At 43.9% G+C, this 21,445-nt stretch overlaps 7 protein-coding genes across 18 annotated transcripts in view; 2 read left to right on the top strand and 5 right to left on the bottom strand.

The window, feature by feature from the left end:
* Positions 1-12: 12 nt before the first annotated feature.
* LOC6500692 (guanine nucleotide-binding protein-like 3 homolog) lies at positions 13-2,120 on the bottom strand. Its single transcript, XM_001953697.4, has 5 exons — positions 1,980-2,120; positions 1,036-1,918; positions 728-978; positions 255-668; positions 13-196 (listed from the first exon to the last, which is right to left on the bottom strand). The coding sequence occupies exons 1-5, from the start codon at positions 1,999-2,001 to the stop codon at positions 21-23; spliced, it is 1,746 nt and encodes a 581-aa protein (XP_001953733.1). The 5' UTR covers positions 2,002-2,120; the 3' UTR covers positions 13-20.
* Positions 2,121-2,127: 7 nt separating this feature from the next.
* LOC6499872 (30S ribosomal protein S11) lies at positions 2,128-3,138 on the top strand. Its single transcript, XM_001953696.4, has 5 exons — positions 2,128-2,393; positions 2,457-2,587; positions 2,648-2,748; positions 2,842-2,907; positions 2,975-3,138. The coding sequence occupies exons 1-5, from the start codon at positions 2,200-2,202 to the stop codon at positions 3,080-3,082; spliced, it is 600 nt and encodes a 199-aa protein (XP_001953732.1). The 5' UTR covers positions 2,128-2,199; the 3' UTR covers positions 3,083-3,138.
* Positions 3,139-3,319: 181 nt separating this feature from the next.
* Positions 3,320-9,509, bottom strand: LOC6500691 (kelch-like ECH-associated protein 1B). Of its 4 annotated transcripts, none has more exons than XM_014911192.3 (6): positions 9,428-9,509; positions 5,867-6,165; positions 5,539-5,796; positions 4,795-5,477; positions 4,531-4,736; positions 3,320-4,469 (listed from the first exon to the last, which is right to left on the bottom strand). In XM_014911192.3, exons 2-6 carry the CDS (start codon positions 6,155-6,157, stop codon positions 3,739-3,741), a joined length of 2,169 nt encoding a protein of 722 aa, XP_014766678.1. In that variant the 5' UTR covers positions 6,158-6,165; positions 9,428-9,509; the 3' UTR covers positions 3,320-3,738. The 4 variants fall into 4 exon arrangements, with proteins under 4 accessions (XP_014766678.1, XP_044570261.1, XP_001953731.1 ...); XM_044714326.1 differs by having other exon boundaries at positions 9,311-9,493; XM_001953695.4 differs by lacking the exon at positions 9,428-9,509 and adding an exon at positions 7,157-7,616.
* A 47-nt stretch (positions 9,510-9,556) lies between these two features.
* LOC6499873 (lysophospholipase-like protein 1) lies at positions 9,557-10,772 on the top strand. Its single transcript, XM_001953694.4, has 2 exons — positions 9,557-10,492; positions 10,551-10,772. The coding sequence occupies exon 1, from the start codon at positions 9,782-9,784 to the stop codon at positions 10,487-10,489; it is 708 nt and encodes a 235-aa protein (XP_001953730.1). The 5' UTR covers positions 9,557-9,781; the 3' UTR covers positions 10,490-10,492; positions 10,551-10,772.
* Positions 10,515-11,482, bottom strand: LOC6500690 (histone-lysine N-methyltransferase SETMAR). Its single transcript, XM_001953693.4, has 2 exons — positions 10,749-11,482; positions 10,515-10,688 (listed from the first exon to the last, which is right to left on the bottom strand). The coding sequence occupies exons 1-2, from the start codon at positions 11,413-11,415 to the stop codon at positions 10,537-10,539; spliced, it is 819 nt and encodes a 272-aa protein (XP_001953729.2). The 5' UTR covers positions 11,416-11,482; the 3' UTR covers positions 10,515-10,536.
* Positions 11,483-12,682: 1,200 nt separating this feature from the next.
* LOC6500689 (protein midgut expression 1) lies at positions 12,683-14,383 on the bottom strand. The gene is made up of 3 exons (XM_001953692.4): positions 14,240-14,383; positions 14,074-14,162; positions 12,683-12,899 (listed from the first exon to the last, which is right to left on the bottom strand). The coding sequence occupies exons 2-3, from the start codon at positions 14,106-14,108 to the stop codon at positions 12,707-12,709; spliced, it is 228 nt and encodes a 75-aa protein (XP_001953728.1). The 5' UTR covers positions 14,109-14,162; positions 14,240-14,383; the 3' UTR covers positions 12,683-12,706.
* A 618-nt stretch (positions 14,384-15,001) lies between these two features.
* Positions 15,002-21,445, bottom strand: part of LOC6500687 (cadherin-86C) — a 32,111-nt gene continuing 25,667 nt past the window's right edge. For 6 of the 9 annotated variants that reach the window (XM_032453721.2, XM_032453722.2, XM_044714319.1 and 3 more), the window contains 5 exons: positions 19,647-20,961; positions 19,452-19,600; positions 18,898-18,988; positions 18,347-18,537; positions 15,002-18,284 (listed from right to left, as the gene is read on the bottom strand). In XM_032453721.2, the coding sequence (XP_032309612.1) occupies positions 15,677-18,284; positions 18,347-18,537; positions 18,898-18,988; positions 19,452-19,600; positions 19,647-20,961 (4,354 nt within the window). In that variant the 3' untranslated portion in view covers positions 15,002-15,676. The remainder of the gene's footprint in view (positions 18,285-18,346; positions 18,538-18,897; positions 18,989-19,451; positions 19,601-19,646; positions 20,962-21,445) is intronic. The other 3 variants (XM_014911189.3, XR_004310797.2, XR_004310798.2) reach the window with 3 other exon arrangements.

Below are 21,445 nucleotides of genomic sequence, written 5' to 3'. Positions count from 1 at the left end.
AAGACTAAGGCGGGCAATAATTATTCAATCACATAATCCTTATCAAAATCGTACTTGTCGGCCTTTGTGGAAACGGAACCTAAGCTAAAGCTATCCAGAACGTCTGTAATTTTGGAGATTTTCTTCTCGTTCCGCACATTCTGTTTCTTTTTTCGCTTCTGCAGCTCTTTAATACCTTTGTTAAGGGACTGGTTTTCTACAAAAGAAAAGAAAATTAAATTGATTTTCGAAAAAATGACTGCATCTTTACATACCTTCTAAGAGCAGTACAGGGTCTGGCTTTTCCTTTTCGTCATCCAGTTTTCGTTTACGACCTTTCTGCCCCTTTTCCTTCTCGTTGATTATCAAACTTTCAGCCTGCTTGACTGCAGCCTGATCTTCATCTTCCCGGGGTTTCCTTATCTCAAGTGGCCCTGTCGATGTTATTTCCATGATATCATCTGTTTTTACGGCACATTGATCTAGGATTTCGGTTTCCATGGTTTCAAAGTTCTCCACATCGAATTCCCGGGCCTCCGAATGCACAATCGAGGCACTGATGTGAGCACTTTGGGTGTCCTTTGCTTCCGGAGGCTGTGTGCAGTACTTAATTTTGCCCGTGTTCCAGTCGTTCAGCACACTTCTCGCAGCTGCCACCACATCTGGAACGCCCTTCTTGAGGAACTTACCTAGAGATTTGCAGAGGATTATGGCTATGAATCAATAGTAATCTAGGAGAGAAACTCACCCATTCTGGCTGCTTTCTTGGCAAAGAATTCCTCAAAAGTGTCGTAGCTGCTGATGTCGTACATGGTGCAGAAGTAGTCCTTGCTGGCGCGCTTCAAAACGCTTTCTGCAATGGTAAAGGGGTCTTTCACATCCCCCACGCGTTGTGCGTTCTTCAGAACGGCATGGGAGTTCTCAGAGCCACTTGTGAACACGATTCCAGGGCAATCAATCAGTTTTATTTTGGAATCCAGCTCCACTTCCTGCATAGCTCTGTAAAAGCCAAAGAATTAGATATGAAATTCGAACTAAAAATAGGAGACTGCTTACTTTGTGACACCTGGAGTGCTTCCTACCATGCAGGATCTGCCGCGGGTCAGGGAGTTGATGATGGAACTCTTACCCACATTGGGAATGCCAACAACTCCCACACGAATGGAGGTTTTGATGCCCTTGTTGCGACAATAGTTACCCAGCATCGACATCAAAAGTTCAGCCCCTATGCACACCGATCCCTGCATGGCCTTCTCGGTTTTCATCTCGCGCAGCTTGCGACGTCCTAGTCGCGAAGTCTGATCCTGTGTAGAGGCCTTGAAAGCGGTGACGGGCCCGCTACGACGGAAGTACTTGATCCAGTTGTTCAGGTTCTCGCGTGGCACCAGATCTGCTTTGTTCAGCACCAACACCAGGCGCTTGTTTCCAGGAGCTCCGCGAACCGCTTTCTCCACCTCATTGCAACGGGTACCCAGGGGATCTCGAGCATCGACTACTTCCAGGACAACATCGGCGTTCTCGATCACCTTGCGGAACTCTTTGAAGTACTGCTTCAGGGACTGCTCCTTGGTCACGGCATTCTTGTATTTCTTCTCGTTGTCGTCCTCGTCGTTTTCGTGCATTATGCCGTGCACCGTGCTCCGCATGTCCGCATCCTCAACCATGGACTCCAGGGACTTGAATTTGTTCTGCTCCTTCTCTACTTTGAAGGCTTCCCGACGAGCCAGGCGCTCGGCCTCCTGACGCTGCTTGGCCTCCTCCACCTCCTTGAGGATTTCATCCTTAAAGGGGCAGATGTTCGGGATCTGGATAAGCTTCTGTTTTTTGCTGCCCTTTTTGGTGGTCTTCTTGGCCGCACGCCGTTCCTTGCGGTTGTGATCGCGCACCTTCTTTTCGATTTTGTGCTTCAGGCGGCCCGTCAAGCGCTTGGACTTTTTAGCTAAATTAAGAATGCAAAAATTAGATTACATTTAGATTGTTTAAATCACAAAATATCTTACTCTTCAATCTTTTCAAAGCCATTTTAAACAAAAGCAACCAGCAATCAAAAACAGAAACACGTGAAATGCTCTTCTTCTTACCACCATCCAGAATAACATGCCAGTAACAGCACTCTGTTAGCTAACAGTTTTGGTATATTTTGGTATTTTTGTTGTTTTTTGGTCACTCTGCTGAAATGATATAACTGGGGAACACGAAACAGCAATAAATAAACTAAAAATGTCACTTAAAACAGCTTTATTAGGTGCCTTAAGGCACGTACAAAGGATAGTGCCCATACAAGCCTCAAGTATCCACACGGGGGCATGTCTACGCAAGGCGGAGGACCGAAAGGAGATGAGAGCATCACTGCCGGCCAAAGACGAGGGAACCATCGGCGAAAAGGTCGTGGATATTGACACTCTGATTAACCGGTAGGGAGTTATTTAATAATTCTTATAATAATTTTAATACATACACCAATTTATGTCCCACAGCAAGGCCCAGTTCTTTCCTGATGCCAGTACTGCCACACAACTATTCAATGGGATCCCCTTCAACGAACTGCCCATCTGCAACATTCGAGTGTCTTCCAACAACACAATTATTTCAGTGACGGATTACAAGGGTAGGGATCTTAAGATCCTGATTATGCATCAATTTATTAATAGCTTAATCTTCCTTGTAGGTGTCCTAAGGCTGATACGATCATGTGGTATAGAAGGCTTCAAAAATACCCGCAAGGGCACCAATATTGCCGCCCAAGCGACAGCTGTTTCCATTAGTGCGGTAAGTTTATTATAATAGCCTAAGGAGAGCCAACATGTAGCTTCCTGGACTACTTATCTATAATATCTAATGATTTCCCAACTCATCTTACAGAAAGCCGTTGAACTGGGCTGGAAGACAGTGCGCGTGAAGGTTCGTGGCCTAGGTCCTGGAAGAATGGTGAGTCTTCTGCAGAAATTCTTTAATAAATTGTATCATTTTAACAAACTTGAATCTTTTATTCCAGTCGGCCATTAAGGGACTTCAGATGGGAGGCCTAAATATTGTATCCATAACCGATAATACGCCAGTTTCTTTCAACCCTCCAAGACCTCGGAAACAAAGGAGTCTTTAAGACCTTAACGTTAATTCTTTGTTTATGCAAAAAATACAAAAAGTTAAAATTGATAAAAAAATGGTTTGTCAAGATGAGTTTCTTGGTTGGTGGGTTAGTATTACTGATTAGCAATGACAATTGAAATCAAAAAGTTTGTTGTCATTTATCGAACAACAAGTGAGTGAGCAAAATGGCCCAAGATAAAGAATATTTAAGAACCCCATTTCCCGGACGAATAAAATGCAAGCCAGCTTATTTTGTTTTGTAAAAATTGTTTGGTTGTTTTTTATTTTGCTTATACTTAGTGATTTTGTTTTATAAATAACTATAATGCGTAACTGCCTTGGATAAACCTACCCTAAAACAAAAGTACAATATGCTTGCTATCATAAGACGCCTACAATTACATAAAATACGACACTTTCCTTCCATTATCAACTATTAACCCTAATCAATCTTTAAAAAATCGGCTCACGATCGCCAGTTAATGTTATGGATGCCATAAAAACGGTTGACTACTTTCATAAATATCACCTAGCGAACACACTAGCAATATTTCAATGGAATGATTCTCAATATGGAATTCTAGGAGATGCGGGTTCTGGCTTTGTACAATGAATAATGTTTTTGGTTGTGGCTGGATGTGGGTGTGAGAGGCTCGGATTGCATTATTGTCATGTGGCCGTTATTTTACGGAAACGTCCTTCGATGTGGTTGTGTATCACTTTTGCCGCTGCAGAAAGGATGCAAGCTTTTCGTTTCTCTTGAAAGGATTCGGGTGGGTCGCGTCGTTCTCTGTATGTCATTCTGGACCACGGGCAGTTGGGATTCATTAACTCCTCGTTTCTGATGGCAGGGATTTGAAAGCTTCTCGACTCCTCGTCTATCCCCTCTTGAATGTCCATTTTCGACTCGCAATTATTACAACCACTCTTGCCGTAGGAACTGTGGAATTGCATATTTGGCGACGTTCCTGGATAGTGTGGACTCCGGCCCCCGAACGAATCTCGGGAAGAACCTCTATCTCTGCTCTCGTCGCTTCTACCGTCTCCTTGCATGGGTTCGCTTTCCTCGTAATCCATAAAAGTGGTGGCACTTGCTGGCTGGTAAATAACGGCAGACGCGTGACCCGATCTTCCCGATTTCAGCGGTGTTCCCTTCGTCCATGTGTTGGTACGTGGATCGTAGACCTCGACAATGGACAGAAAATTGTTGCCATCAAATCCACCAATGGCATACAGCTTGCCGTCCAACGGTGTCAGCGACAGAGCACTCCGAGCAATTTGAATGGGAGCCACCATGTCCCAGGTCTCGTTTTCGGTATCGTATCGCTCCACGGTGGCCAGTTGCCGCGTCCCGTCGAAGCCGCCTACCACGTAAATGTATTGGTTAATGGCAGCGACACCTGATAGATTAAAATGGAAATTAGTTCGAGTTGAGATAAGAGGTGGAGGCGTCCTGCTTACCCGCTCCACTACGCCCGGTTTGCAACGGTGGCAGGAAGCTCCACGCATTGTTCTCGGGATGGTAGCACTCCACGCTGGCCAGGCGCTCGTTTCCATCGAAGCCACCGATGGCATAGAGCAGACGATTCACAACCACCACACCCACTCCGAGGCGCTTCGAGTGCATGGGCTGTACAAGCGTCCAGCGATCTAGGTCGGGGTCATAGCTGTAATTACGGACATTATTAAAATTTAATTACTCAATGTGTTTCTTATCATACTCACTATTCTACTGTGTTGTGGTATTCCGTGCCCGCAGATCCCCCCACGGCGTACATCAGTTCGTCCATCACCGCCACTCCGACTCGATGTCGCGGCACGGACATCGGGGAGCAGGGACGCCACGTCTCGCTGACAGTACTGTAGCGATCCACCCAATCCGAGTCGTACGAGGAACCAATGTTGTTGTTACGCCCGCCTACGGCGTAAAACTTTCCCTTGAGGAAGGCAGCGCCCAGGCCGGACCTTGGAATGCGCAGATTGGCCAGAGTTGTCCACGTCTTGTCGTCCACGTTGTAGGCTTCCAGGATGTCCAGGGAATGTCTGAAGAAACCGCCTGCCACGAAAATCATTCGAGGAGTGTTGGGCGTCCGTTCTTTCACTCCCGGGCACTTGTGCAGCGTCAGGTCTTTGAAGATCTTGGCCAGGTACTCCCGACAGGCGGGAACCTTTCGCAAAACGTCGCAGTTCTTCATTTGCTCCTTGAGGAAGTTGGGTGTGAGGAACTGGCAACGCACAGCTCCCAGGATGTGCTCCATTTTGCAGTGTCGGTTGTCCTCGTCGTACTTGACCCACTTGAGCACAGCGTTGTACACCTCTCGTTCCTCCTGGACGTTGAGTTCATCTTTTCGGATAAGAGCAATCAACTGGTAGGCCGAGAGCTGGAGAAACTCCTCCTCTTGGCACACCTGCGGCATCGGACAGATGTTCATAAGTCTTCTGGGCAAGATTGGGGGGTAAAAGACTCACCTGTGTGAAATTCCTCTCAATAAACACGTTCGCCTTCTTTTGGAGCTCGACACAGCCGTGCTGCTCCGCAAAGTTGGCAATGCCAATGGCGTTTGTGGGATCCAACTGACGTTCCAGGAAGGCACAGCAGGCATCGATTACGTTTGGCACTTGGAACATTGTGGCCGCCGGCAGGAGCTGGCACACCGTTACCTCAGTAACCCGTATCTGGCCGGTGTACATGAAGTAGAGGATGCGGGACATGGCCGTGGGACAGACCTGAAAGGAGGCAACCAACGAACTGTTCATCCATTAAACAAATTGTGGGCGTCGCTTCAGCAGAACTTACCCCTTGGAGCTGCACCCGCGACATCTCCGCCTCCTTGAGACCGCCAGTGAACATGGCCTTAAAGTATGGCGATGCCGCCGACAGCACCACCTTGTGGGCAGGAAATAGCTCCTTTTTTACTTCGAGAACGACATCGGTTAGCATGCCGTGGGAGCGCATCATGAACATCATTTTGAGGGCTTCCCGGGCGTAGTTGGACATGCAGAAGGTCATGTCGTCGTCGGTGGCATCGTGCTCCTCGAACCGGTAACAATTCGACGCAATGTCGCATCTTGCCGAAGTTTCGCACATTTCAGCCTCTGGAAATGGAAGTAGAGGGCTGATTAGTTTTGAATTCTTAAGTTTTCAATTCATGATTTCAAGATAAGTTTCCAGAGAAGGCTACCCGTTAATTAATTTAATAGCCGCTTGGACCAGCATGTAAATAGTGATTCTAAACTTTGTATTATTCATTATAAATTCTGCCTCATTTTAAGTAATTAAAGCAGACTTTGAAAGCGAGCCCTGTAACCCTTGTACCCTGCTGGCTTGCGCCTTTCACATAATATAGATCGGCAATCAGCTCCGGCTGTATATTCTATTGTTATCTAATCTGCTATGAATTAGCAAAAAGTCCAAATATAAGATGGCACTTAAAAAAAATCTTCCAAGTGTTAAGTTACGTAGTAATATTTAGTGCGTATCTAAGATAGCTGGTGGAAGATAGGAAGGTAGTATCTTTCTTTTAATACCATCTGGAAAAGGCGTCTTAGAATCCAAAGTTCAGTAACAAACAACTGAAAGATCTAACCCAGTAAACAAATAAACAAAAATATTCCCAGGAACTAGACCTTATCAAGATTCGAGCCAAAACATAACTCAAGGGTACCCTGACCCTGTTCACTATTGGGCGGGTCACCGATGGGAGTAACCACTGTGGGGCTACAACCGGATTTCGAATTGTCACCGCAAACTTGTTCCCCGGCACTACTGTTATCTGCTGCCGCAATATAATATCCAAGACGACATTCAAGTGTCTTTAAATATTCAAATTCAAATTCGAATGCGAATGCAGCTGTGAAATGGTATACTGAGTTCCTCATTTCAAGGCTCCACTGTAAACGTTTTAGCAAAGCAACAAACATTTTTGCCAATCATTGTGGGCTGTTTTGGAGAACTTGATTCGCAATGTGCCCCGTCATGATCAGTGGTTTTTTTTTTGCTGCTCTTGCCTCCAAAAGCGCGAGTAAAGAAATTATCTGGCAAACTCGTTGGGAATTGAACTGTAGACCTTGATCGTAAAAAACGAACCTTCTGGCAGGCGGGTGGTGTATATCCTGTGGTTGGGTGAGGATATCTGGGACAGTGGCGAGTGCGGGGACTCATACTGCATTTGGGTCTGCATTTTGGCACTGGTTTCGGTTTCTTTGCTTAGATATTGATACTGAGATCACGGTGCACTATATATTTAATGGTTTGCCACTTCACGGTAATTGCAGGAAGTAGTGATAGCGGTTATCACAAGTGTGCATGTAAACACTTCAAGTCTATATAATTGTATTTTGAAAACAATGCTGATCGATCGATCGATCTTCACGAACAAAGACTGCTTGAGGTTCTCATCTGGGTTTTTCGCGGTGAAAATGAAAGTACGCGATCTGGTGATCAGCGGGGTATAGCTCGGCCGCTAATCGAAATCCGCTCCGGCGATCATGCGTGCGCCGTGGAGAGAGCCCGTCAACCGACTGCCGGCGGGCCCATTCCGTTCGCCCATCGAGAGCCCCGTGCGACTTATCTTTCGGATGGCTTGGCCGGCTCGTTCGGATGGCGGAGCACCGTCATCATCATCGGTGCGGTCTGTGTGTTACAAAACAGCGCTATCATGCTTACATGTTCGCTGGTCCCTTCTTTCGCACCTTGGCTTACAGGTGAACATTCAACCCAACTCCTTTTCCAGCTTTTCCGCAGCGATAAAAGACTATCTATAAAATACTTCCATGAATGGAGGCTCCGCTTTACGAGCGCTCTTCTATATAGCGCTGGTAACGATGATGTTCATAAATCGGGGTTTCTAAGCAAATATAATTTGTGTCATGATTTTCGACATTAGGTGCGAATTGTTCAACCTGCCCTACAGGTTTTTTGAGGGAAATTTTTAGATCAACTGTAGGTTCCAGCTTACAATTGTATTTTATTTGGGACTAGACTAGACTAGACTGGAAGTCTGTTTAACAATTTAAAAATCTAAATAAAATATTCCTTTACACTTTAGTTCTAGAAGCTACTGTTGAATACCAGAGATTATTCTGAAATAGAGTCGAAAGAATCTGTGTGCGTCATTGGAACCTCTAGGAATTTCGTTCCATTCCAAATCAAAGCTCAAAGTCGACAAATTAACATTTCAAAGAAGCAAAATGAATATTTAAATACATTGTAGAAAAAGATTTAAAATAAATTAAACAACAAATGCAAGAATCTTCTATAGCTTTTTAAGTTCAGTGATCATTTTGTAATAAAAACATATAAATGGCTAATCACTCTTACTCCGAAAAGTTATCAGGGAATTGGGGGAATTTCGAAATATTTGTTAAAAATAAAAAACCACAAGGCACACCCACATTTTGGAAAGTATTAATCATCTAATAAAGATAAAATTTGAAATGTTGGTTCTATTACTCACAGATAAGATCCCAAATTTAACTCCTATTTGTAAAATTTAGTTACTAGTAACCTGTTATCTTTAAGACGGCTTTGTATCCGAAAAAAGAACTTGGAAACGAGATAAGAGAGCTTAGACTAATGGGGGCTTCCCCCGTTTTTCTATTTTGAATCGCTACGCATGCGATGCTGTAATTCCAATCGCTAGATTTCTTGTTAATTTTTTTGGCTTGGTTTTTATCAATTGTGGTTTTGAAATTTCCGCGTAAAGTGACGCTGAGCCGGAGGGGGGAATGATAAAGCCAGAAACTGGGCAAAATAGTGCCAAATCATGCTGAGGAGGCAAAACCTTATACACACGTTCATATCCGCACGTTGTATGGAATTGTGTAGGTGAAAAAACAAATAGCGTAATCAGCATTGTACGGCAGTGTGAGTAAAGGTACCGTTGAACTTTGAATCCATATAAACAAATATTAATCACTCCCCCTTCCTCCACCGTAATCCCTGCCACTCACTATGTACATAGTACATATTTACAGATGTCCCAATGCCATGTGCGAAACAGCTGATGGGGGAAATTAAACGGACGTAAGGAAATTTACTTTTTATTTACAACCGCAGTGTGGGTGGGGGGAGCTGCTTCTTCCCCAGATTACAAAACAAAGGTTTACACCACAGTTTCTGGGATTTCGAAAGATCATGATGCTTATATATAGGCAGTATATAAACAAAATACATAAACACGTATTATTCACTCGCTTTCATTGAAGTTTTCACGTGAGATTCACTGACTGATTCACTCACTTTTCTGTTTAAATAACGGTTAAAATCGAATATAGGCGATTATTTATGTTTTCGATTTAGGAAGTTGTTTTAACCATATTTGTTTATTGTTTATTCCTTTTACTTGGGGCTACTTACAACTTTATTTATTTATTTTTTTCTCTTGCCACTTTTCGTTTCTTTTTCTTAAGCATTCGATAATCTCTAACGCCTCAGTTAACAGAGCACTGTTGCAACAGGTAGATGGGTTATCGGAAACAAAAAAACACATAAAAAGGTTTTGATTTAACGATTTCGATTTTAAATTATTATATTTATTCTATATTTTAGCACATATTAAAATAAAAATTAAATTTACTGACAAGTTTTATCAAATTTGATAAGAAAGTAACTGAAAGAAAGCAATGTTTTTCATGTCATGAAGCCTGGTCACTCTGTTGCCCTTTGATTATATTTTGTCCGAGCAATAACCTTTCAAAAGTTGAATTAAACATGCAACCTGCTCTAAAAACAATCAACGCCACTGGCAAGCACACTGCTTCTGTGATATTCTTCCACGGATCCGGGGACACCGGCCCGAATGTGCTGGAATGGGTGCGCTTTTTGCTTGGCCGGGATCTGGAGTACCCACACATAAAGATCATCTATCCTACGGCGCCGCTTCAAAAGTACACACCATTGGACGGCCAGCTGTCCACAGTTTGGTTTGATAGAAAATCTGTCAACATTGCCGCACAGGAGAGCAAGAAGAGCATGTCCCGGTGCTACGAATCGGTGAACAAACTCATCGATGAAGAGGTGGCCAACGGAATTCCTCTAAACCGAATTATTGTGGGCGGATTCTCCATGGGCGGGGCTTTGGCTTTACACACGGGCTATCACTTGCGTCCCGAACTGGGCGGCGTGTTCGCCCACTCCTCATTCCTAAATCGTGGCTCTGTGGTCTACGAATCCCTTCAGAACAGTAAAGCCGAAGCTCTGCCAGAACTCAGAATGTTTCACGGGGAACGGGACACCCTGGTACCACAGGACTGGGGTCAGGAAACATTTGAGACCCTTAAAAAGTTCGGGGTCAAGGGCACATTCCATCCGCTAAGGAACACACTGCATGAACTGAAAACCGCATCATTGACGGATCTGCAGAAATGGATACAGGACAAGCTGCCACCCCTAGAGAACCAAGTGCAAAATAAACTTTAACTGGTAACTTTTTTTATATTACTAACTTTCATTATTAACTACTTATTCTATTCTATTGAAGTGTTTGGCATAAAACCCGTACAATTGGCAGCAGCGCAGAGGCAAGCCTTTCCTTCGTTTATGTTTTTGGACTGATCCTCTCCGCCGTAGTGGAAACACAATTCCTCCTGTGCCTCAATGTCTCGGGCTGCAAATATTCCTGCCGATACAGACTCAAACTTATTCCAGTAACTGGAGAAAAGCCATCAATAAAACCTACCTAATTTTGGTATAGGACAGTCTATTCGTACCGCTCCTATGTAGCAGTTGGGGTTACAGCTGTGGTTCAGATAGCGTCCAATGTTTCCCCGCCGTGATGGGTCCACAATAGTCACCTGTTGCTTCTTCTCGTTGGAGTATTCGTTAAGAACCAGAACATAGTTCATTAGGCCAAGGGTGTGGTTGTTTTCCAAGCGCTTTTTGGCCTCAGTGACTGTTAACAGTTCCCCAGCATATTCACAGATGAAGGCCCCTGAAGGGATATGCACTTTTGTACGTAGGCCATGGGATCTATATCTAGTGGAATGGAATATCTCAAGGTTCCTTCTTGGACCATATTGAACCAGGCGGTTTAAGCAAGAATTTTTACTGCAACCGCATAAATCATTGCACTCAATGATGGGGCGAGCAGTATTTTCCAATTTTTTTAAAGTTAGTTCCTTTTGTTGAGGTTTGAACTCGTATTGTCCTCCATGCGTACATGTTTCTATATTTTCACAGGTGGTTTCGTTACACCGGCACTGGTTCAGAAGAATTGAATTATAGTCCTCTGCTAAAAGGTTGAATTCTGAACTACCATCGCTGGGCATTAGAACAGATTCTAATATGTATTCCACATTTTCAGGATGCTCGTAGTCGTCATTGAAAACATCCTCCGAGTTCTCCATTTGAATTGTTTATTTTTGTTTACATTACCTTGGCGTATACTTAATTTTTCAGGGCTGCAAAATATTTAATAAAAAACTTGTTTTTTTTTCATTTAGGTAGCTGGCCACACTTTTGATTTTCAAAATGTTAGATAATTTAGCGTTTATTTAAAAAAACGACTTATTTTAAAGTTGAAATAATAATTGAAGAAAATTTTTAAATTCGACAGTTTTATTTGAAAGTGTTGCCAGACTGATGAAAAAACCTTTTTTTCATCCTTTTTGATGAGCTCCCATTTCCCCTGCATGTTGAATTTCCACTGCTCCACCGTTTTTAATTTCCCCCACTCCCCAATGCCCAGCGCCGGCGTGTTGAGTTTCCCCATTTCGGAGCGATGAAGGGGCTGATTTGGGTCCAAATCGAAGTCGTCGAACGATTGGCAGCCGACCTGTACTTTATGGGAGCCTGGTAGAAGTTCATCGAGTCGATGGCTCCAAAATGGCTCAGAACATATCGATTTTATTGGTGATTGCCCAGGAGTTTGCAAGGAGAGATTTCCACAAGGTCGAAAAGTTACTTTGGTTATCAGGACTACCGTTTTGATTTTTATCGCTGCAAGAAATTATTCTCTAGGGAAATTATTTTTTTTTCAATTTATATGGTGTTGATGTCAGGATACATATGTATATTGTATATTCTATTTAAATATTTATAACTGATAAGAAATATTTAGGAAAATATTTTGAAATAGTTTAATTCCGGAGGGATTTCTTTGTAAACGCAAGCCGGAAACGCCAAAGTTTATCGTTACTATTTTGAGTAAAAAAGCCACTAAATTGCTCACATTCCCGAAACATATGGAAATTTCCAAAAATAGAAACTCATTTCATCTTAAATTCAAAAGAAATGAAAGGTCAAATGCTTTTAAGCTGTATATGAATATTATTTATTAAAAATGCTCCGTCACATTTAAGTTCTTAGTTCTGTTTATAAATATCTAAATAATTTAATTGTAAAATTTCAAGCGTTGGAACATTTTGGTAGTCGGAGATTCACAATATTTAGTGATTTTTAAACATTTTGTTTGTACTGGCATTTAAAAAGTTTAACAATCATCCTCGACTTCAAGGCTTCGGCGGTATTTTAGTTTGTTCTCGTTGTAGATTGGTGGCGTATCTGAATCATTGGAATTGTATAGTTTGAAACATAAATGGATGTGATTTTTTCTGTAAAGGCACATTAAGATTGAGTTATTATTAAGCAGAAAAGATGATTTATTCAATTTACCAAAATATTTCGTAGGTAATGAGCTTATCTGCTAAGGGCATCTTTTATTTTGTCAAAGCTTGACTGGACGCTATCTGTGACTTTGTTGGTAAGTTTGGTGACTTCGTCCTCCTGCTCGTAGTAGTAGATGAAGTAGACCGCCAAGCCCACAACAATGATGACCACCAGGAAAGTACTGATGATTGAAACGAGCATACTAATGGCGCAGCTGCAGCAACTGGAAATAATAGTAACAGAATGAAAATTTTTCGTTATTATTTCCATATGACTAATTAACCATCTGAGCAAAGAATATATATCATTCGTAATACTTTGTGGGTTAATTACGCATGAAGAATTCCTCTAATAAAAATGCACCCTAAATAGCATTCGCAGAGTTAATTTCCACCCCATAACATATATTTCATGGCCAAGAAGTGGCGGCGACATTCCTACGGAAATGCGAAACCGGCGACATACGGACGACCCCGAACCTTGTTGGCCAAAACAATTGAGGGGATGGAGATGAAGATTCCTAAGGGTAGATATGTTATTCCGTCGCGCCTCACTGGTGCCAGGACGCTCTGGAGCCAGTGTGGCGTTTCACCATAAAGCTTTTGCTCCCCCCCTGCCGCTCCATGGTCTTGGTATCTAATAGATACGCAAATACGGCTGTTTTCAATTGTGGTCACTGTACGCGAATATGAATACATAGAACGAGGGCCTTTGGGAAGCGTGAGCTAGAATAATAATAAGCAGAGTCTTCTGTGGATTCCGCGTTGCATGTCATGTACTCGTACACATTCTTCGCAGCCACAGTGCGTATGATACATATACCCACAGACAATTAAGTAATTTATTCGACCAGCTTGTATGAGCATTAGCTTGAAAAAAAAGAAGTAAAAAGCGATGAGAATACAACGCCGAAAGTGGAAACACTTTCAGGTAGAACCAATCTGAGAGCGGGTTTCGAGGTTTGTTTACCTGCACTCATTGTTTTCATTTCGATATGGATACGGATACCTGTGTGTACGGGTATGTACGTGGTACATACCTACGTATAAGAGATGCAAGCTATAATTTGCACGGGGTTTATTTTCAGAGTTTCGCACTAAATTCCGCTTCCGCTTTACAAATAATAATACAATAAACAACAGGGAAAGTAATTCAAGCTAACCGCTCCCTTTTCATTAAAATAAACACACTTACTAAGCGTAAATAATTAGAAGTGAATAGGCTTCGCTATCAGGTGGTTGCTAGCTTTCTTATCTGCCTTCTTACTCATGACATCCCGATCTATTTATGTATATCTTACAGCCACGACCTTTTTAATCTATGTACATATACAAAAGTATCTATCTCATCTGTTAATTCTCCACAGACTCTAAAGATGCTCAATTAAATCCACTCACCAGCAGGCTATATTTCCGGCGAGGCACTTGCACATATTGCTGTTGATTTTTTACACAGATGTCGGGTTTAAATTAATACTTTGGGAAATCTGTAATTAAATAAATGTTTTATTTCATTTCAGAAATATGTGGAGCGCGGAGCTCAAACAAAAACCAAACAACTCACATCCACTCAAGAATTCGAATGAGCTCTCGGTTCTGTGGCGGCAACTTCCCAGCGGCAAACAACGGCCAGCAGAGTGGGTTTCGAGGCAACAACGCATTACAAGTAATGGAATTGGTAATCACCCTTGGCGACTACTCATCCAGTGCGTCCGGGGAGAGAGAGAACGTTCCAACGTGGTTCGTGTTCGATGTGGTGGTTGCCTTCGATCACCCAACATTCTTGGAATATATCTCGACTTTATAAATACCTAGTACTCCACTAGTGGAGTGCTAGTGCTCTTATCCTTTTGGTTAGTTTTCATGGCTAATCTGAATCCTTCCTTTACAAAAAATTTTCTGTAGCATACTTTTTTGGTAAAAATTCAGTTACCGGGTTTCGTTTTAATAAAATAATTTGTATATTATAGAATTTTCCCTACAATCTATAAGACAGAATCTAAATATTCCTATCTAAAAAATATTAATCTAAACCTGTAATAATGCGTAGAACATATTCTATATAAAATATTTCACAGAAAAGATACATGTTCCATGAGATACGCCATCGAACCAGGTTCGTTCTGTTTCCGCCCCAACAAAATATGTATAAGAGATATAAGATGTATATAAGAGGTTTAGCAAACTTTGCAACCACTAGAACCTGTTTTTTCTTAATTTTCTTTGACACCATCGAAGGGTACTTGAAGATATTAACCCCTGTTGGGTGACTGCTGTCTTTCAGGCACTTTAAAAGACAATAAACCCAGAAGAAAACACCATTTAGTGGGATTAATTTGATTTATTTGCATAAGCTTATAATTAAGATATTTACATTTACTCGATACTGATGTTTTAAGATTATATTTGCAAGTGATTTCAATATGGCAGGCATTACTTTATTCGACTGCAGAATGTACACTAACTTACGAACATACACATTTGCACGAGTTTTGTGGTAGGAAAGCACTTGGTAATGACTTGTCCGCTTTAACTAAACTACAAATGTTCGTATGTACACATTAAACATTAATTATAAATCCATATATAAATATTCTTAACAATTTTGGTCGTACATAGTCCAGTTAATTATGTATTTAATAGGATAGCTTTCAATACAAGTGTCGGCGAGATTACTCACTTTGTTGTCTAAATATAACGTTAAATATATAAAAAATGTAACTACCTATCGTCGGATTACGAATAACTAAGCGGCTAACCAGATCCGGAAACGTAACTTAATTTCGGTGCACGGCTGAACGAGTTGAACAATTTATCTCAACATCCCGTAGACTACGAAGGGGGTAACATGCATGCTGGCATTTGGTGTATATTTTATACAGTATTGCAGATATTGTATTGGTTCGATGATTCGCAGGTAGGGAGCCTTTGAGGCTATCACATATGATTGTTCCTTTACAGGGTTTGGAGTTGCAGTTGCAGAGTTGGAGTGGAGATGGCCCTACGAGTACTGGGGCGACTCCCCGCCCGAGTTGATCTTCTTTACCCGGCTGACGTCGTCGTAGGCAATGGAGAAGACGCTCTTCTTCTCGGCAATGGGATTCCTGCGTCCCAGGCTATTGAGCAGCGAGTTCATGGCTATTCCGGAATCGTGGTCGTCCTCCAAAGTGGAGGCGTTAAGCTGTTTCTGCGTGGGATTCCCCGAGGCACGATTCTCCACATAGATCTTCGAATTTGAGACCTTCACCTCGTTTTCCCTGATAGGCGAGGGCTTCGGTTTCAATTCCTGCTTGGATTTGGCATCCTTGCCGGGGGCAGGAGCAGCAGCATGGGGTGGCGTCTCTGGATACATGTAGTGGGGCAGTTTGGTGGGTGCCGCCGGCACCTCCATGGTCTTTTCCCTTTCGAAACGGTGCTCCGAGTGCTGGAGCAGTGGGTGATTCGTGTCAGTCTCGATTTTTGGTTTGTGCTGTTTGTTCAGTGCCCGATCCTCCTTCAGCATGCGACTGCCCTTTGGTGGCGATCTCCGGGGAGCAGGTTCCGGCTTGTAACGCCCTCCATTGCCTTCCTCATCATCCTCAAAGTCCTTGGGATGCACTGTTATCCTAGTCTTGGAAACCTTCTTCTCCGCGGCACCCATTTTCTTTTTGCTGGAGGGCTGGGACTTTGAGGATTCTGTGGAAGTGCGCCCACTTACCGAGGACTTCTTCTTGTTGTAGTACCATTCCATATACTTGGGAACATTCCGTTCCCCCTGGTCGGGATCCGCCAGCTCCGTTTCACTCTGATAGCTTCGGTCGGTCAGGGAACGCTTGGAGCCTACTATTTCCGTGGAAGTGGCTGTGAGTTTCCTGCCATTTTCACTTACGGTGGACTCGTATTTGGAAATGGACACCCGATTGTGTGGTGGCTCCGAGGAGGTCTGCTTTCTGGAGCTTCGTTTGGAGCTGTCCCTTCGTGACAAACGAGGCCTCGCCTCTGGATGCTCGTCTTCTGGGGATGGCGGCTTCCTCTGGTGACTCTGTCGACTCCGGCTTTCCTCCCTCTCTTCTCTCCTGACATACCTTTCGTGCTCCTGCCCTCTGCTGGGATAGTTTGTCCTGATAACTATCTCATCCCCGTCCGAATCGATGGAGTACTCTGTATCGTCCTCATCGAAGTCCCCATCCGAGTGCTTGTAGTACTTCTCCACTTGAATCTTTCGTATGCTGTGGGATCCGGGACTGGCCAGTTCGTCCATAGAATCAGTAACTTCCATGAAGAGCTCTTTGTCCTTTTGTGAGTGATTTGCTGTTTGGGTTTCCCCATTCCGGGAATTATCCTTTCGACTTTCGTCACTCAGCTGCTTTCGCAGGATACTGGTTTTGGTTTCCCTCAGGGGTTTCTTTGGAGGCACCCTCTTCTTCTTTTTGTCCTGCAGTTCCTCCTCCTCCTTGATGGGCGTACGGATTTTCCTCTTCACTTCCTCGACCATCACAATACGTTTTCGGGGCTGGCGGGTGCGCTTTTTTGTCCGGCGTCTCTTTATCCAGTAAACCCCTTCCGGACTATTTGGCGGATTGAACCGAACGTATTCGTAGCCGTCTTCGGACATGGACTCGTCGTTCTCGCTGCGTGCCCTCCGGCGGGTAGGCTTCGCCAGGGATATTTCGGGATCCAGGGCATTGTCGAAGCCCTCGGTTTGTGTTCCAGCATCGCAATCCGTTTGCGTTCCAATGGCCATCGACTGACCAGGCAGGGATTGGGTTTCGAGAGCCACCTCATGCTGCGTGTACGCATTCTCCAGCTTCTCCTTCTCGAGCAGAATCTGGCGGAGTAGGGCGTTCTGCTGCTTCAGGGAGTGCTCCAGCTCGTGGGTCAGTGACTGATTGGAAAGTGCGGGCTGAAGGGGAAGCTGTTGCTCCAGAGGCATGCCATCCGGGCCGGCCTGAACTGGTTGCGTGTGTATAACCTTCACCTCGGGCTCCAACTGGGAGTAGACTATGCTGTTTGGTCCGGACTTGCCCAACGGGAATGTGTCTCCCTTCAGGGTAGATCCCTGTTGCACTTCATTCGGCATCGACTGAATGTAGGTGGCTCCTGGTACTATTTGGTAATGCTCCCGTATGATCTGCTTGCCATCCGGTTGCTCCTCAATGAACCTCCGCATCAGGATCTCCTTCCCCGTGTTATCCACCATCAGTAGCTGGGGATGGGAAAGATTACCTGCCGGCTTCAAGGGGACGTTCACATAGATGTTGTCGTCGTCCAGATTGCCACCGTCCCGTGTTTTATCCCTGGTCATCAGCTGCAGGATCTCCACATTGCCGTCCTTGATAAAGAGCTCCCGTTTGCTCTTCAGGCTGTTGTTTCGAGCGGTGTTAAAGTCGATGTCACTGCCTCGATCAATCTCGTGTCTTCGCATGGAATCATCGTCAATGTGTCGGACTTCCGTGGAATCGTAGTGCTTACGGCGATTCACTCGGGTCCGGGAAATGTGCTCCCTCTCGTGCTCCCCCAGATCACGGTTCTCAATCACATCCTCCATATAAATGTCGCGGTCGTTAATCAGATTGGTCCTAGAGTTATGGAAACTAAGATGAAGATCGTCTTTGGCTGTGTGGTTATTCCTGGTGATACAAAATAATAAATATTTATGAATTATTCTATTTTTAAGTTTTTAATTACTCACTTGATGCGAACTCTACGATGCTGCTCCTCGGCGGATTGGATGTGTCGCCCCTCGACTATGTCCTGGCTCCTGCCTAGGTTTTCGTCAAGCTGTTCACGTCCATCGTGGAACTCCCAGCGGGTGGGCTTCGTTCTGGTATCGGGAGGTTTCTCCGCTGACCAGGCATCGCGTCTTCCCATCCACTCGGCGACCTGGAAGTCATAAAATTTTAAATTAATTAAATACAATCATTTATATATTAAATATAACAAAAAATATACAAAATGTAAGTAAAGAACAATCTTTAAACAAGGCAGTTTGTAAATAAAAATTTAATTCAAGTGAGACTGCTTTGCTTAAAGTTTTTTTAAAGATTGATTAGAATGTGTTAAATGGACTTCCACATAAAATGCCTCTTTTTTTTAAGTGTGCAAATTTTACAAAGCGAAATAAATTTCGTAGTCGATAAGGAAATCAAAAATGAAAAACTTAAACTTGTGGCGTAAGTGCGCTGTCTTGCATTACATTTACAATTTAACTACAAAGGAAGTTCGAAAATGTTCAAAATCTACCTGAACAGATTTTGTATGTTTTCCATTTGCCATTTCCCTATGCACTAGATGCACATCGTCTTCAGTTCTACTGATATTAACTATTCTTTTGCTACAAGAGAAAAATAAAAGATTATACAAGATAGAATGGTTGTGATATTTGTCGGTTTCAAATGTGTGTTAGAATCGTAAACCCATTAATATATAGTTGTTAGACAGTTAGACCTTATTCTAATTGCTAGAAGGTTAGTCATTTTATAAATTTATGTCTCGAGTAATTAATATAAATTACTCTTTATTGGCTTTAATGACGCATTTACGGCTAAAACGTTTCACTAGAGTTGTAAATATTCGAGATGATAACTTTACATTCTCATTTACTAAGGTAAGACTTTAAACTTGAAAGATATTAATATATGTATGTAAAGATCTTAATATGTTACGTTATTTGAGGTTTTAACTTTTAAAAAATTAAGTTAAAATACATTTTTGCAAACTCTCAAATAGGATTGAAACCTTTTGTTTAGATTCATTTTAAAAACCAAACCCCTTAAAAATGTATAACTTTTACTCACGTTGCCGCTCCGTATAAAGGACACCAGGAGCAAATGCAGCAGAGCAGCAGGATGAGGATGGTGAGGGCCACCAGTGTGGCCAGGAGGATGAGCAGCCAGAAGAGCACCTTGTTCTCCGCCTTGTACTGGGTCTGCAACGGAGTGAGAGTCTATTAAAATGCAATGAAGTACACCGATCCGCCCGAATATACTTACATCCGCTCCGGACGAGTCCTGCGGCATGATGGCATAGGAATTGTTGTGATGCGAGAGACGCTGCTGGATCTCCGATATATCTACCACCGAGGAGCTATCATAGATCACCGTGGCGGTGACTACACTGCGCTCCTTGATGCCAGAATTCCCTGCCGGGATGTCCTTGGCACCTGGTTCGTCCGGCCGCAGGGGTCGCATGTTGTGGATGTAGACCTTGCCGCCTGTGATGGCCGACAGGGTCTCCTCCGTCTTGGCCTTGTCCGGATTGTGGCCTGGAACCACAAAGGTCACTGTGCGCTTCCGGCTCTCCGGGGGATAAATGCGGATCGTGGTGGTGGAGAAGCGGACTGGCACACCTAAATCATAGGCTCTGGCCGTGAGAATGAAGATGTCCGTGTCCTCCTCCCCGGTTTGACGGCGTCTTCTTCTGGCCTTGGCATTCTTCTTGGAGCGCAGATGGATCTTCTCGCGCACCGTCAGCTCTCCAGTGACTTTGTCAAGGGAAAATTGATTGTCGTAGTTTCCGTTGATGATCTCGTAGCGGACCTCGTTGTTGGGCGCAGTGGCGTCCTTGTCCTCGGCATGAATCACAGCCGTAGTGGTGAAGCCCAACAGGTCCGGGGCCAGGATGAACTCGTACAGGTCCTTGTCGAAAATGGGAGTCTCGTCGTTGACATCGATTAGCTTGATGATCAGGGGAACCTGGGCGCGATTTCCCTCGCCATCCATGTCCCGGGCCTCCACGTACAGGTGGTACTCGGGCATGACTTCCCTGTCGAAGCCGTGCTTGTTGGTGGACACTGTGATAAGGCCGGTTTCCGCGTCCAGATTGAGGGAGGTGTTGAGGTACCCAAGGATGCCAGTGTAGCGCACTTTGCCGCCCAAGCCTGAGTCTGGATCGGTGGCCAACACCTGTACCACCTTGGTGCCCACTGTCATGTTCTCCGGCAGCTCCACGGAGTAGGCAGGCTGTTCGAAAACCGGAGCATTATCGTTGACATCGTTGATGTAGACCGTGACATTAACCACCGCCGAGAGATTGGTGGCCGGACCAAGTTCCTGGGCCAGCACCTGGAACTGCACCGACTGCCGCTGCTCGTAGTCCAAGAGGGAGTTGTCTCGCACCCGAATAAGGAATCCGGCACTCCGTTCGGCCACATTCGGTGTGATCTCGAAGGTGCCGTTGTTGTTGAGCAGGGTCAGTGAGAAGACGCCGTTTTTGCCCGTATCGTCGTCGTAGACCCGCGGCACGTAGGGATCAACGAACGTCAGAGCGGTGCCTTGTGGGGCGTTCTCGTCCACCCTCGAGACATAGCTGCAGGAGGATCGGGAGGTTCGGGAGGAGCAGGAACAGAATCAGGGGGACGTTCCAATGGAAGGGAGTTGACAGGAGAGAAGAAAAAATCGTGAGCCAGAGATTAGCATGGTGAAGGAACTTCGTGAATGCTGTACACTAATGTAAAGGCGTGCGACAAGCTGCTAGTACAGTCCGCGAAATAAATGTCAAGTTTAAATATTCAATATTTATAGGAAATAATATTAACTTTTCAAATTAAATAAATGATTTAATATTTAAAGTTAGTTAAGGTATGTTTTTATCCAAAGTTCTTAATGCTCTAAATTAATCTTTAAATTTCTAACATAAACTGACATCTTGTGGGATTGTAATTTTTTATTGATTACATTTTTCTTTGGTGAGGTTGAGCAACTAGTTATAATTAATTCGCAAACTATTTTTTCGCCAATGTAAAGGCGATTCTTTTCTTGTTGACTTGGGGGACTGGACTCCCAGTTTCCAG

The sequence above is a fragment of the Drosophila ananassae genome, chromosome 2L (genome assembly GCF_017639315.1).
Source record: "Drosophila ananassae strain 14024-0371.13 chromosome 2L, ASM1763931v2, whole genome shotgun sequence".
Classification (NCBI taxonomy): domain Eukaryota; kingdom Metazoa; phylum Arthropoda; class Insecta; order Diptera; family Drosophilidae; genus Drosophila; species Drosophila ananassae.
The sequence above is the reverse complement of the archived record's forward strand: the minus strand, read 5'-3'. Positions and strand labels throughout refer to the sequence as shown.

Excerpts from the sequence above, each read along its gene's own strand:
- LOC6500689 (XM_001953692.4), bottom strand. The coding sequence starts at position 14,108 with ATGTGCAAGTGCCTCGCCGGAAATATAGCCTGCTG. Across the intron at positions 12,900-14,073 it reads GCCGGAAATATAGCCTGCTG|TTGCTGCAGCTGCGCCATTA; the intron begins GTGAGTGGATTT and ends TATTATTTCCAG.
- LOC6499873 (XM_001953694.4), top strand. The coding sequence starts at position 9,782 with ATGCAACCTGCTCTAAAAACAATCAACGCCACTGGCAAGCACACTGCT.
- LOC6499872 (XM_001953696.4), top strand. The coding sequence starts at position 2,200 with ATGTCACTTAAAACAGCTTTATTAGGTGCCTTAAGGCACGTACAAAGG. Across the intron at positions 2,394-2,456 it reads ATTGACACTCTGATTAACCG|CAAGGCCCAGTTCTTTCCTG; the intron begins GTAGGGAGTTAT and ends TATGTCCCACAG. Across the intron at positions 2,588-2,647 it reads TTCAGTGACGGATTACAAGG|GTGTCCTAAGGCTGATACGA; the intron begins GTAGGGATCTTA and ends TCTTCCTTGTAG.
- LOC6500690 (XM_001953693.4), bottom strand. The coding sequence starts at position 11,415 with ATGGAGAACTCGGAGGATGTTTTCAATGACGACTACGAGCATCCTGAA. Across the intron at positions 10,689-10,748 it reads CTGTCCTATACCAAAATTAG|GAATATTTGCAGCCCGAGAC; the intron begins GTAGGTTTTATT and ends CTGTATCGGCAG.
- LOC6500691 (XM_001953695.4), bottom strand. The coding sequence starts at position 7,250 with ATGCAGACCCAAATGCAGTATGAGTCCCCGCACTCGCCACTGTCCCAG. Across the intron at positions 6,166-7,156 it reads CACCACCCGCCTGCCAGAAG|AGGCTGAAATGTGCGAAACT; the intron begins GTTCGTTTTTTA and ends TTCCATTTCCAG. Across the intron at positions 4,470-4,530 it reads AACCGGGCGTAGTGGAGCGG|GTGTCGCTGCCATTAACCAA; the intron begins GTAAGCAGGACG and ends TTAATCTATCAG.
- LOC6500692 (XM_001953697.4), bottom strand. The coding sequence starts at position 2,001 with ATGGCTTTGAAAAGATTGAAGA. Across the intron at positions 669-727 it reads CAAGAAAGCAGCCAGAATGG|GTAAGTTCCTCAAGAAGGGC; the intron begins GTGAGTTTCTCT and ends GCAAATCTCTAG. Across the intron at positions 197-254 it reads CCCTGTACTGCTCTTAGAAG|AAAACCAGTCCCTTAACAAA; the intron begins GTATGTAAAGAT and ends TTTCTTTTGTAG.